At 44.5% G+C, this 13,377-nt stretch overlaps 2 protein-coding genes across 2 annotated transcripts in view; both read left to right on the top strand.

Moving 5' to 3' along the window:
- Positions 1 to 309: 309 nt before the first annotated feature.
- Positions 310 to 1,149, top strand: LOC129408946 (putative uncharacterized protein DDB_G0271982; the record flags this gene model as incomplete). The annotated part of the gene is made up of 2 exons (XM_055153812.1): positions 310 to 366; positions 1,072 to 1,149. Coding segments are annotated over 2 exons (135 nt in total), but the record flags the coding sequence as incomplete, so codon positions are not given.
- A 653-nt stretch (positions 1,150 to 1,802) lies between these two features.
- The window catches only part of LOC129408940 (putative uncharacterized protein DDB_G0271982), a gene marked incomplete at its 5' end in the record, with an annotated part of 61,144 nt that continues 49,569 nt past the window's right edge, over positions 1,803 to 13,377 (top strand). The window contains 4 exons of the mRNA XM_055153784.1: positions 1,803 to 1,859; positions 2,215 to 2,296; positions 2,644 to 2,717; positions 3,121 to 3,180. Of these exons, the coding sequence (XP_055009759.1) occupies positions 1,803 to 1,859; positions 2,215 to 2,296; positions 2,644 to 2,717; positions 3,121 to 3,180 (273 nt within the window). The remainder of the gene's footprint in view (positions 1,860 to 2,214; positions 2,297 to 2,643; positions 2,718 to 3,120; positions 3,181 to 13,377) is intronic.

Genomic DNA, 13,377 nt, shown 5'->3' with positions numbered 1-13,377 from the left:
GAGAGGAGAGAGAGAGCGATCGCGAAGAGAGAGGAGAGTGACACAGAGAGACACTTAAAGACGACGCGGTGAAGGAAAGAAAAACAAAAAAAAAAAGAAGATGCGGAGAGGCTTTCAGGTGCTCTGAAGGGGGAGTGACTTAGAGCAGGTGGAGGAGAGGGAGAGAGAGAGAGAGAGAGAGAGAGAAGAGAGAGGGGGAGACGAGAGAGAGAGAAGGAAGGGAGAGACAAGAGAGAAAGAGGGAAGAAAAGAGAGAGAGAGCGAGGGAGGAGAAAGAGAGAGAGAGAAAAGAGGGAGGAGGAAGAGAGAGAGAAAAAGAGGGAGGAGGAAGAGAGACAAAAGAGAAAGAGGGAGGAGGAAGAGAGACAAAAGAGAAAGAGGGAAGGAGAAAGAGAGACAAAAGCAAGAGAGAAGAGGGAGGAGGAAGAGAGAGAGAAGAGAAGGGAGTGTGAGAGAGAGACAAGAGAGAAAGAGGGAGAGAGACAGACAGAGAGAGAGAGAGAGAGGAGCGAGGAGTGGAAAGAGAAAATGGGAGAGACAAGAGAGAAAGAGTGGAAGGAGAGAGAGAGCGACACAAGGAGAGGAAGTGAGGGGAGACAAGAGAAGAGAGGGAGGGAGAGAAAGAGAGAGAGAAACAGAGGAGGAGAAGAGAAAGAGAGAGAGGGAGGGAGGGAGAGAGGAGAGAGAAAGTGGGAAGAGAAAGAGAGAAAAAGGCAGAAGGAAGTGAGAGAGATACAAGAGAAGGGAGAGAGGGAGGAGAGGACAGAGAGAAAGAGGGAAGGAGAGAGAGAAAAGAGAGAGGAAGAGAGAAAGAGAAGGGAGAGAGAGGAAAAAACAGATAGAGGGAGGAAAGGGAGACAGAGACAAGGAGAGGAAAAGCGGGGAGACAAGAGAAGGGAGAGAGAAAGAGAAAGAGGGAGGGTGAGAGAGAGAGAGAGACAAGAAGCGGAAGAGAGGGGCGAGACAGAGAGAAAGAGGGAGAGAGCAAGACAAGGAGAGGAAGAGAAAGGAGACAAGAGACAGAGGAAGGGAGAGAGAAAGAGACAAGAGAGAAAGAGGGAGAGAGAGGAGCAAGAGAGGGGAGACAAGAGAAGAGAGAGAAGGAGGGAGAGACACAAAGAGGCAGAGAGAGACACACAAGGAGAGGAAGAAGAGACAGAGAAAGAGGGAAGGAGAGAGAGAGAAAGAGAGAGAGCAAGAGAGGAGAGACGAGAAAGGAGAGTGGGAGAGAGAGAGAGACAGAAGAGAAAGAGGTAAAGAGAGAGAGAGCGAGAGAAGGAGGGAGGAGGAAGAGAGAGAGAGAGAAGACACAGAGAGACGGTCTGCCGAGGAGGACGAGAAAGAAGGGAAGAAGGGAGCGCAAACCGGAGGACGAAAGACGAGAGGAGAGGAGAGAGCGATCGCGGAGAAGAGAGGAGAGTGACACAGAGAGACACTTAAAGACGACGCGGTGAAGGAAAGAAAAAAAAAAAAAAGAAGATGCGGAGATGCTTTCAGGTGCTCTGAAGGGGGAGTGACTTAGAGCAGGTGGAGGAGAGGGAGAGAGAGAGAGGGAGAAGGAATTTGGAGGGAGAGAAAGAGGGAGGAGAGAAAGAGAGAGACACACAAGAAGAGGAAGAGTGGGGAGACGAGAGGGAGAGAGAAGGAGAGAAAGAGGGACAAGAGAGAAAGTGGGAAGGAGAGAGAGAAAGAGAGGAGGAGGAAGAGAGAGAGAAGAGAAGGGAGAGAGAGAGAGAGACGAGAGAAAGAGGGAAGGAGAGAGAAAGACAAGAGAGAAAGAGGGAAGGAAAGAGAGAGACAGAGAGAAGAGAAGGGAGAAAGAAAGACAAGAGAGAAAGAGGGAAGGAGAGACAAGAGACAAAGAGGGAGGAGGAAGAGAGAGAAAAGAGAAGGGGGAGAGAGAGAGAGAAGAGAGAAAGAGGGAGAGAGACAGAAAGAGAGCGAGACAAAGAGCGGGAGTGGAAGAGACACAGAGAAAGAGGGAAGGAGAGAGAGAGTGACACAAGGAGAGGAAGAGAGAGGAGATAAGACAAGAGAAGAGAGAGAGGGACGTAGAGAGAAAGTGGGAGGGAGAAAGAGAAACAAGAGAGAAAAAGGGAGAGAGAGAGAAAAAAAACAGATAGAGGGAAGGAAAGGGAGACAGAGACAAGGAGAGGAAAAGCGGGGAGACAAGAGAAGGGAGAGACAAAGAGAAAGAGAGGGAGAGAGCAAGACAAGGAGAGGAAGAGAAAGGAGACAAGAGACAGAGGAAGGGAGAGAGAAAGTGGGAAGGAGAGAGAAAGAGGGAGAGAGAGGAGCAAGAGAGGAGAGACGAGAGAAAGAGAAGTGGGAGAGAGAGAGAGAGAGACAGAAGAGAAAGAGGTAAAGAGAGAGAGAGCGAGAGAAGGAGGGAGGAGGAAGAGAGAGAGAGAGAAAGACAGAGAGAGACGGTCTGCCGAGGAGGACGAGAAAAGAAGGGAAGAAGGGAGCGCCCACCGGAGGACGAGAGGAGAGGAGAGAGCGATCGCGGAGAAGAGAGGTGAGTGACACAGAGAGAGACACTTAAAGACGACGCGGTGAAGGAAAGAAAAAAAAAAAAAAAAGAAGATGTGGAGATGCTTTCAGGTGCTCTGAAGGGGGAGTGACTTAGAGCAGGTGGAGGAGAGGGAGAGAGAGAGAGAGAGAGAGAAAGACACAAGAAGAGGAAGAGTGGGGAGACGAGAGAGAGAGAGAGAGAGAAGGAAGGGAGAGACAAGAGAGAAAGAGGGAAGAAAAGAGAGAGAGAGCGAGGGAGGGAGAAAGAGAGAGAGAGCGAGGGAGGGAGAAAGAGAGAGAGAAAAAGAGGGAGGAGGAAGAGAGAGAGAAAAAGAGGGAGGAGGAAGAGAAACAAGAGAGAAAGAGGGAGGAGGAAGCGAGAGAGAAAGAGGGAGAGAGCCAGAGAGAGAGACAAGGAGCGAGAGTGGAAGAGAGGGAGAGACAGAGAGAAAGAGTGAGGGAGAGAGAGAGAGCGACACAAACGGAGGGAAAGAGAAAATGGGAAGGAGAAAAAGACAAGATAGAATGAGGGAAGGAGAGAGAGAGCGACACAAGGAGAGGAAGTGAGGGGAGACAAGAGAAGAGAGGGAGGGAGAGACAGAGAGAAAGAGAGAGAGAGAGAGGAACAGGGAGGAGGAAGAGAAGAGAGAGAGGGAGAGAGAGAGAGAGAAAGAGAACAGGGAGGAGGAAGAGAAGAGAGAGAGGGAGGGAGAGAGAGAGAGAAAGAGAGAGAGGAACAGGGAGGAGGAAGAGAAGAGAGAGAGGGAGGGAGAGAGAGAGAAAGTGGGAGGGAGAAAGAGAGACGAGAGAAAGAGGTAGGGAGAAAGAGACAAGGAGAGGAAGAGAGGGGAGACGAGAGAGAGAGAGAGAGAGAGAGAGAGAAGGAGGAAGAAGAAAGGGGAGACATGAGAAGGGAGAGGGAGATAGAGAGAGAATGGGGAGATGGATGGAGAGAGAAACAGAGGAGGAAGAGAGGGGAGAGAGAAAGAGAGAGAGAGAGAGACAGGGAGAAAGAGGGAAGGAGAGAGAGAGAGCGCAAGACAAGGAGAGGAAGACGGGGGAGACAAGAGAAGGGAGTGAGGGAGGGAGAGAGACAAGAAGAGAGAGCAAAGTGAGAGAAAAGCGATAGAACAGAGAGAGAAAAAGAAAGACAGAGAAAAGAGAATGACAAATAGAGAGACAGAAATAGGGAGAGAAGGAAAAGACAAGAAGTGAAAAAAGGGAAGGAGAGAAATAAAAAAAAAGGAGGGAGAAAGAGAGATGAGCGTAAGAGACAGATGGATAAGAGAACCCAAGAGAGAGAAAATGGGATAGGGAAGAGGTGGAGAGAGAGAGAGAGAGAGAGAGAGACGGGTGTATGAGAGTGTAAAAGAAAATGAAGAAAGGAGGAGCAAGAGAGAGAAAAATAGAGAGAGACGAGGAGGTGAAGTGTCTAAACGGAGTCTGTGTGGAGGTCGGCGTCGGGGCCTTTGTGGTGAAACTGATTAAAAGAAAATTGCTTTCAAGAGCTGCGGGTCGAGCAGAAGAAAAGAGGACGAGACGGAGACGGAGACACGACCTGGACGAGAACCAGGGGGCGCTAGAGGGACAAGACGCAATCACAACTACAGTTCTACTTTACATTTACAGTGTCCCTCGTTTATCGCGGGGGTTACGTTCTAAAAATAACCCGCGATAGGTGAAATTCGTGAAGTAGTCAAGTTTATTTTATCTGTTTTAAGTCTGTAAAACTTCTCAGCACAAACTTTATACTCTTTTCTCACACAGGACAGTTACAACTCTTTTTACATCCGTCTTAAAATTGATCTCTGCTGTCGTCCTTTTGTTATTTTCCTTCTTCTTTACGTAACGAACCGAAGATTCATTTATTTTGTCCTGCACAGGTCCATTTTTGGAGACTCACACCCGCCCGTTAACCCGAGATTATATTAAACTTTTGAGCTGCCTACGCCACGGACTGAACCAAGACTAAACCAGGACTAAACCAGGACTGAACCAGGACTGAACCAGGACTAAAACAGGACTAAACCAGGACTGAACCAGGACTGAACCAGGACTGAACCAGGACTGAACCAGGACTGAACCAGGACTGAACTAAGACTAAAACAGGACTAAACCAGGACTGAACCAGGACTGAAACTAGGACTAAAACAGGACTAAAACTAAGGACTAAAAACAGGACTGAACTAGGACTAAAACAGGACTAAACCAGGACTGAACCAGGACTAAACCAGAACTAAAACAGGACTGAACTAGGACGAAACCAGGACTAAAACGGGATTAAAACAGGACTAAACCAGGACTAAAACAGGACTGAACCAGGACTGAACTAGGACTGAACTAGGACTAAACCAGGACTAAAACGGGACTAAACCAAAACTGACCTAAGATTAAAACAGGACTAAAACAGGACTGAACCAGGACTGAACCAGGACTAAAACAGGACTAACCTAGGACTGATTCCAGGACTGAAGAGGAGGACTAAACCAGGACTGAACTAGGACTCATGATCGGAGGTGACCGCAAGAGAAAGGACTGACGGAGAGCTCCGCACCTCATGCAAAAACAATACAGAGTTACTGTATTTTTCTGACTATAAGTCGCACTTTTTTCATGGTTTGGGTGTTTCCTATGACTTATACTCTGGTACGACATATATATTTAAAAATGTTCACACTGAAGCGGTGAGAGGTTCTAGTCTTGTGTGTGAGTATCTGCTGCTCCTGTTCCTCCTTGTACCACTGTCACTTCACTCTACTGCGCATGTCTCCTGCAGAAAGAGCCTCTGTCCTGTCTGGATCATGTCAGTCGATCGCAACATTACTTCTGTAACACTGAAAATTTAACATTTAAACAAACTTATAAAGACGATTGAGAAAACTGAACACAAATGCTTCCAAAAACAAAATCTGATTTTGCAGATTACAAGCTGTAAGTAGAGAAATCTGAAGCTGAAAACGATAATTGAGAAGCAGAAAGAAAGTTTGGAGTGAGTGAGAAACTTGTGACACCGGGAGGATGAACCATGAAACTTTCCTGAAGTCACTGGACGGACCAAAGTCTGAACTTCAGTGACACTGAAATCATCCTGTCGAGATTCAGAAAGACCAGAATAATTCTAACTGGAACTGACGCTGAGTCTGACGACAGCTCTGTTTTAGTCCCAGTTTAGTCCTGGTTTAGTCCTGGTTTAGATCTAGTTTAGCTCTAGTTTAGACCTGGTTTTAGTCCTGGTTTAGTCCTGGTTTAGACCTGGTTTAGACCTGGTTTTAGACCTGGTTTAGACCAAGTATATCGTTAGTTTAGACCTGGTTTAGACCTGGTTTAGTCCTGGTTTAGTCCTGGTTTAGATCCTGGTTTTAGACCTGGTTTAGACCTGGTTTAGTCCTGGTTTAGATCTAGTTTAGCTCTAGTTTAGACCTGGTTTTTAGTCCTGGTTTAGTCCTGGTTTAGACCTGGTTTAGATCTAGTTTAGACCTGGTTTAGTTTCCAGCAATGAGTGGAATTACAGAAAGGAAAAAAAAAAAAAAAGGGGGGGAAATAGCCCAAAATGTGAAAACAGGAAAATCCCGCCGTGTAATCGATTTATTTCAACAAAGTAACTGTAATCCAATTACCACTCACTGAAACAGTAACTGTAACTGAATACAGTTACTCATAATTTGTACTCTGATTACATAACTCCGGTACATGTAATCTGTTACTCCCCAACACTGTGGTTAAAAGCTCATAAAAGTGGATTTTGTAAAACACGTCCCCTTTAAAAATCTTTTATTAAGACATTTACAACCTCGTTCTCCTTTTATATCAACTAAATCTAACATGCTCTTTCAGACTTACGCTGCCTACATACATCGCTCAAAATACATCTCCCTAACGTCTCCACGCTCTGTCTCACGCCTCCCACTCAAACGCCCGGCCAAAAATACACTTTACGAACTCTTTCAACAAATAAGACACAAGTTAGTGCACCGCTCCACCAATCTGACATTTGCACTGTATAACTGTATAACTCTCCACCCCCGGACTGTCCTACTTCTGCTGTAATTACTGCTGCTATCTGACCTGATGCTGCGGCCCGGGGCGAAACTCACACTGCATTTGTCTTTTTCGCGGCATAAAACGTGCTCTCTGCTGTCCCCTACGGGCGCCGTCGTCAAGGTGATGGGTCGGCGCACTGCAAAAAAAGCGTATTTTTAGAGCGGCTGAAAGTGACTAATGAGCTCGTCTTCATTTAGTCGTTTTTGTTTTCGGTGTAAGCGCTTGTATAATCTACACTGGAACTCACGCCTCACAGCAGAGAGGTTCAAGGTTTGATCCCCGGGCCTTTCTATGTGGAGTTTAGGAATGTCCCGATCACATTTTTTTGCCCCCGAGTCCGAGTCTTTTGATTTTGAGTACCTGCCGATACCGAGTCCCGATCCGATACTTCTATAAAAATTATTAAATGAGCAAAGAATAAGATCCAGGATGTGGGGGGATCAGAACTGTATTGATTTCATGTGTAGTATTTGACTGAACTTGTGAAAAATCTAATGTCCAAAACTTTAATTTTATTCACTTTTCTAACCGTGCACCATCATTGTTGAAAATCTTTACTTTTACCACAGTCTGGGCTTGGAATGTGTCCAGATCGAGTCCGCAGTCACGTGATCGGCGGCGATTTCCAATCACGTGATTGGATCGGGATAACCCTAGTAGAGTTTGCATGTTCTGCCTGTGTCTGTGTGGGTTTCCACTGGGCACTTTCTTCATTCCCCCAGCAGCAGGTTGCCCCACTCGCACTGGTCGAAGGATCGGTCAAAAGATTTTCTCTCACACTTTATCTCTCTTATCTTATTTTATAGAACTTGTTAGATTTTTTTTTTCTCTTCCTAAGTTAAAACATTAGTATTGTCCATCCATCCATCCATCCATCCATTTTCGTCCTCTTATCCGGGGCCGGGTCGCGGGGGCAGCAGCCTAAGCAGGGACTCCCAGACTTCCCTCACCCCAGACACGTCCTCCAGCTCCTCCAGGGGGACCCCGAGGCGTTCCCAGGCCAGCCAAGAGACATAGTCCCTCCAGCGTGTCCTGGGTCTTCCCCATGGGCCTCCTCCCGGTGGGACATGCCCAGAACACCTCCCGAGGGAGGCGCCCAGGAGGCATCCGGAACAGATGCCCGAGCCTCAACTGGCTCCTCTCGACGTGGAGGAGCAGCGGCTCTACTCCGAGCTCCTCCCGTGTGACTGAGCTCCTCACCCTATCTCTAAGGGAGCGCCCAGCCACCCTGCGGAGGAAACTCATTTCAAGCGCTTGTATCCGCGATCTCGTCCTTTTCGGTCACTACCCAGAGCTCATGACCAGAGGTGAGAGTAGGAACGAAGACTGACCGGTAAATCGAGAGCTTCGCCTTTTGGCTCAGCTCCTCTTCACCACAACGGTCCGATACAGCGACCGCATCACTGCCGAAGCTACATTAGTATTGTGTTGTTTTAAAATGACTATGATCTTTTCTTCATTTTATTTGAGTTCTGAAAACATTGCATCTTTTTTGTTATTTTGACCATTTGTCATTTTTTGCAAATAAATGCTCTAAATAACAAGATTTTTATTTGGAATTTGTCAAAAATGTTGTCAGTAGTATAAAGATTGAAACAATTTTTACTCAAACACAACCTGTAAGTAGTAAAATCAGAGAAACTGATCATTTTGCAGTGGTCTCTTAATTATTTCCAGAGCTGTATATGTCCTCAGGTTATATAAACTTGGTTATTTGTAACATTTGGGCTCAAAATGGAGTAGGGACATACTGCTGGGGAGAGGAGGATGTTGGTCTGTGGTCAGGGCAGGTGCAGGCCCTGTCCATATCTGCTGTAACAAGAATAAACCTTTGTTGTCCAAAAACTCATCGGTCTTCGCAAATCGATTCATTATTTATCATCAAGAGATACATAATTTTTCAGTTAAATAAAGGTTAGCAAAATGAAAAAAGGTATTTGTTTTTTATGCTATATAATTACAATATAATATAATAATATTAGCTTTAACCTCATGTCATTTCTTTATACATTAAAGGTAGGGGTGTAACGATATCCAAGTACGATATTTATTGCAATATCGTGTTAAAGCTCATGATATGGTGGGAAAGCTCAAGATTAGGGATGTAACAATATCCAAATCTCTCGGTTCGATATTTTCACGATATACATCTCACGGTACGATATTTAACAAAACTGTTAATGTGCTACTTTTTCCTCTTAAAATGCCTTGACAAGACTTAATAAAAGAACTAAAACTAAGACTTAAAAGTGTTAGAATTGTTATTTCTTCTTGTCGTCTGCACTGAAATGGAGCAAAGGATCATGGTCTACGTCAGGGGTGTCCAAACTTTTTTCATCAAGGGCCACATATCTAAAAACAGATGAAGCAGAGGGTCGATCGAGGGTCATAGACTGATGCTCAGTACAGTGAATAATTGAAAATATGTGCATGTTTAACACGTTAGAATGAATAAAGACTGATGGCTCATGGATAATATGATCAGATATTAAATATTGGCTTTATCAGGGTAGATTTTCAAAAAACTTGCAGTAAAAAGTTATTTTGTAATTGATGCAAGGTCATTTGGGCCAATTCACCTGGGCCAAGTCTATATAGTCTTTTTTTTTTAGCTATTGCTGCACCATAACTCTTAATTTAAGCAAAGAGACACGATATTATTGTGAGAACTTTGACGATACGATATCACGATTTTTCAGTTATTGTTACATTCCTAATTAGAAGGTGCACTGTGTGACTTTTTAGGTGGAGGGTCCTTCACCTGCTTGTTTCTATGGATACGTCATTGCGCTGCCTTGAATGTTCCACAGTGTGACATTAAACAGCTCTAACTTACATTTATTCAGTTACAGGTGGTTTTAGAGCTCAAAAATACCACAAAAAAAACAGACATTCTGACTGTGAACGGGGTCGCCTCTCCACAGATCTGACCTGTAACTTGGTCTGCACTGCAAAAATTAATATATAGGTAAATTAAAACTGTTTAAATTAAAAAATATTTTACTTTATTTTAGTTATTCAACTTGACAAGTAACGTTATCTACCAGTGGAATAAGTGTACGTTTTTGGGTTTTTTTTCTTTTTATTTTATGTGCAAAATGTTGTTGTTTTTTTTTTTTAAGTGCAGCAAGATGTATTTTTATATTTGAAGTACAAAAAGTCTTGTTCCATTGGCAGATAATTTTACTTGTTGAGTGAAATTTACTCAAATCATGGTCAAACTTATTTAAAATGATCTTCACTTGGCGAGAATTTAGTTTTTGCAGTGTGGTTTGATCTCCATGACCAGGACCCACAAGAAAAGTTACACAATGCACCTTTAAAGTTATAAAATGTTTAGTAAATGTAGTTATTTCTATCAAGTATCAAGTCTAAACTATAACCAAATGTGACAAAAAAAGTAATACGAGGAATTCAAGTCATTTTAACTCGCCAAGATCGACTTTTTACAGTGCCTGGTGCTTGCCCATCTCTTAACCCTGCGAGTGTTTCTCTTCGTCGACATGTGAAAATGAGCCTCAGTGTTGCACGGCGTGACACTGCACATCTCCCCGGGCCAAGTTTTGGGGAAAAAAGTCTCAGCTAGCGGGAAGTGACAGCGGCAAAGTGAACCGAGGGGCATCCATTTGTGTGCGGCGTGTCAGCGGGGCCTCCAACGCTGCTGTCGGGCGAAACTGACGAGGCGGGATATGGACGGGGACGGAGCTGATGGCACCTATAAGGGGGGGGGAAGAGAGAGGTGGGGACGTGGGCGGTGGAGTCTTGTCGTCCGCTCGTAAATCACTGGTTCCCTCCGGCGTGTATCTGGTGGAGTTTGGTGTGTGTCGTCTCGTCAAGTGTCTGGGTTCAAACCGATGGAGTGTGGGGGGGGGGGGTTGGGTGTGTGTGTGTGTGTGTGTGTGTGTTGGGGGGGGGGTGGTGTTGAGGGTAGGTGGGATCACTTCTCTGGGGGTGCTGGAAATGTCCGACTTTCTGTATCACTTCTGGGTCCATGTCCAAACACTGCAGTGAACACTAAGGATGGGCATGATTACTCGATTAATCGATAATTAACAATTATTAAGAATTTCATCGATTACGGTCATTTTAATCGACAAACTGAAACGTCCGTGTCTGGGGACAAACGGGGGTCTGTACATGTAGCTCTGTGCATCAGAAGGTCAGTCTACAAAACGCCGAAGCACAAATGCGGGTTTAACGATGATTTGTACAAGAAATTCCGCGCTTTCCGTTGCGTTCGAGACAAGTGTGAGTCCATGTGCACAGTGTATAAAGCAGCACATATGTTTCAGTGTCCAGTGGGAAAAAGTTTTGCCAGGTGAGAGTCGCGCAATGTGGATGACGAGTCCTCACCTCCCTCCCCCCGTACGGTGTCCTGGTTTTGACAAACGCAAATATGGTCACACTAACCTGTATTCACCTGAGTCATGACTTTTAATCCGACAGAAATTGAACTGCATCAGTGACACAAGAGCTGTTTTTTTTTCTTCGCTTAGTTTATGCAAATTAGCGATGCGGTTTTAAGTTTTGTTTCTGTGAGAGTTGTGCAAAGCTGCATTAAACACATTATAATCTAAAACGGGCTGATGTGGCTCTAAAGTCGTCACGGTTTATATGTCGTAATGTTGAATTTATTTATGCAGAGTAGTTGTTACAGCCCCAGGCCTTAGTTCTAATATTTCTGCAGAGTTCTCTTGATTCCTGCTGCACGAGCCCTGGTCCGTGATTGGTGGGGCAAGTCCACGCCCACCTCACCTGCAGCCATCGCCCCCTATTTAAGGAGTTTGCCAGCACCTGTTTGGGGCTGCTGGCCTTGGTGGCCAGTCTGCCATTTTGGTTTCATGTTTGTGTAGTTTAGTTTAGTTTTGTTTTGTGCCTTTTTTGATTTGGTCACTCGATTCTGTTTGTGGGTTTATGTGGTTTAATTTGGGGAACTTGTGTTTTGGTTTAGTGTGTGTCCCTAAGTTTTACCACTCGTTTTTGTAAGCCTGCGTGACCCCTTTTGTGGCACAAAACTCTGTTTATTCTGTTGTTCTGTTTCTTAGTTTAGGTTGTTTTCTGTATATGTTTAGTCTTTTGTTAATTTACCTTTACATTCCTGTTAATTAAACATTATTTAATTTATTCCATTTTACATCTTGGTTTTTATTTTTGTTACTTCCCTCACCCCAAACGAGCTGGGTCGTAACAGTAGTGCAGATAGTAATAATAATGATGATCATTTTGATATAAAAATGGTAATGATTAATCAATAATCAATCGTTAATTCTCCCGACGATCGATTAAGAAAATTTAATTGAATGCCCATCCCTAGTGTACATGATATAATACGTTTATCTACTAGTGTTTATTAATACTTTATCAATCAGTAATGTTCAGTTGATGTGGACTCGGTGCTTGAGCTTCGTGCTCCTCAAAGTCCTCGTCCGATTCCGGGTCCAACACATGCGGCTGAACGCGCTGTATCTCCATGATGAATAAAAGTTTATTCCTGCCGCTATCAGGGTCACGTCTGTCTCCCCCTCCCTCCCTGAGATGGCGGAGGAAGGGCGGCTCACTCAGAGCCTACGTCACGTTTGGAGGGCGGAGCCTGTGCTTTCTCAGGACGGGCGGGGGGAGGAGCAATAGTCGGACTTTCATAATTCCTGGTCTGTGACTGTCTCTAAGAAATCAGTAAGATTTCATAACTATTGTGTCATGGATGTTCCAAAACCCAAATTGTGCTTGTTTATGTGCAGAAGATACAATGTGAAAAGAGTTATTTTGCATGAGATGGGCCCTTTAAAAAAGTGTCTCCACACGTCTCCAACACTCTGGATCACTAGGAAATGAGGTCCTATGTCCAAAATTCCAGACTGTCCCTTTAAATGTGCTTTTTTAATGTAACTCTTTGGTTTTTGGGGTCTGTCACTGTGATCAGCGACAATGTTTCAGTTAGCGTCGGTTTTATTTTGAAAAGATCCAACTCGAGTAAATGATTTTCTTTTAAACTAAAAATCCCGTCAGACGAACAGTAAACGTTTCTTCCACGAAAAGCTCCACAAATGGACTTTTAAAGACTCAAATCTGCAGTCAATCATTTATGTTCTTTGCCTGAAATAAGAAGCTTTGAGTTTAGTGGAAATCCATTAAGCGTCCGTTTCACTTTTCAATCCAACATTTTAATTTTATTTGAAGAATGTGTGAATATGACGAAGGGAAGAGTGAAGACGTGGAAGGACAGATCAGAGCGAAGAGGCTCAGGCCGTGTGCAAACGAGAAACAAACTAAACCAGGACTAAACCGGGACTAAACCAGGACTAAACCAGGACTACACCAGGATTAAACCAGGACTAAACCAGGACTACACCAGGATTAAACCAGGACTACACCATAATTAAAACAGGACTAAATCAGGACTAAACTAGAAGTAGACCAGGATTAAACCAGGACTAGAACAGGACAAAACCAGAACTAAACTTGGTCTAGACCAGGACCAAGATGTGACTAGGCCAGGCCTAGACCAGGACTAAACCAGGACTAGAACAGGACTAGACCATGACTGAAATAGGACTAAACCAGAACTAAACTTGGACAAGATCCATACTAAACCAGGACTAGACCAGGACCAAACTTGGACTAAACCAAGACTACACCAAGACTAAACCAGGACTAGACCAGACCTAGACCAGGAATAGACCCGGACTAAACCAGGACTAAACCAGGACTAAACTTGGACTAGACCAGGATTAAACCAGGACTGAACCAGGACTAGACCCGAACTAATCCAGGACTGAACCAGAACTAGACCAGGACTAAACTTGGACTAGACCCGAACAAATC

The sequence above is a fragment of the Boleophthalmus pectinirostris genome, unplaced genomic scaffold (assembly GCF_026225935.1).
Source record: "Boleophthalmus pectinirostris isolate CB_2022bp ecotype Guang Dong unplaced genomic scaffold, ASM2622593v1 HiC_scaffold_18, whole genome shotgun sequence".
NCBI classification, from domain to species: Eukaryota; Metazoa; Chordata; class Actinopteri; order Gobiiformes; family Gobiidae; genus Boleophthalmus; species Boleophthalmus pectinirostris.
The sequence above is the reverse complement of the archived record's forward strand: the minus strand, read 5'-3'. Positions and strand labels throughout refer to the sequence as shown.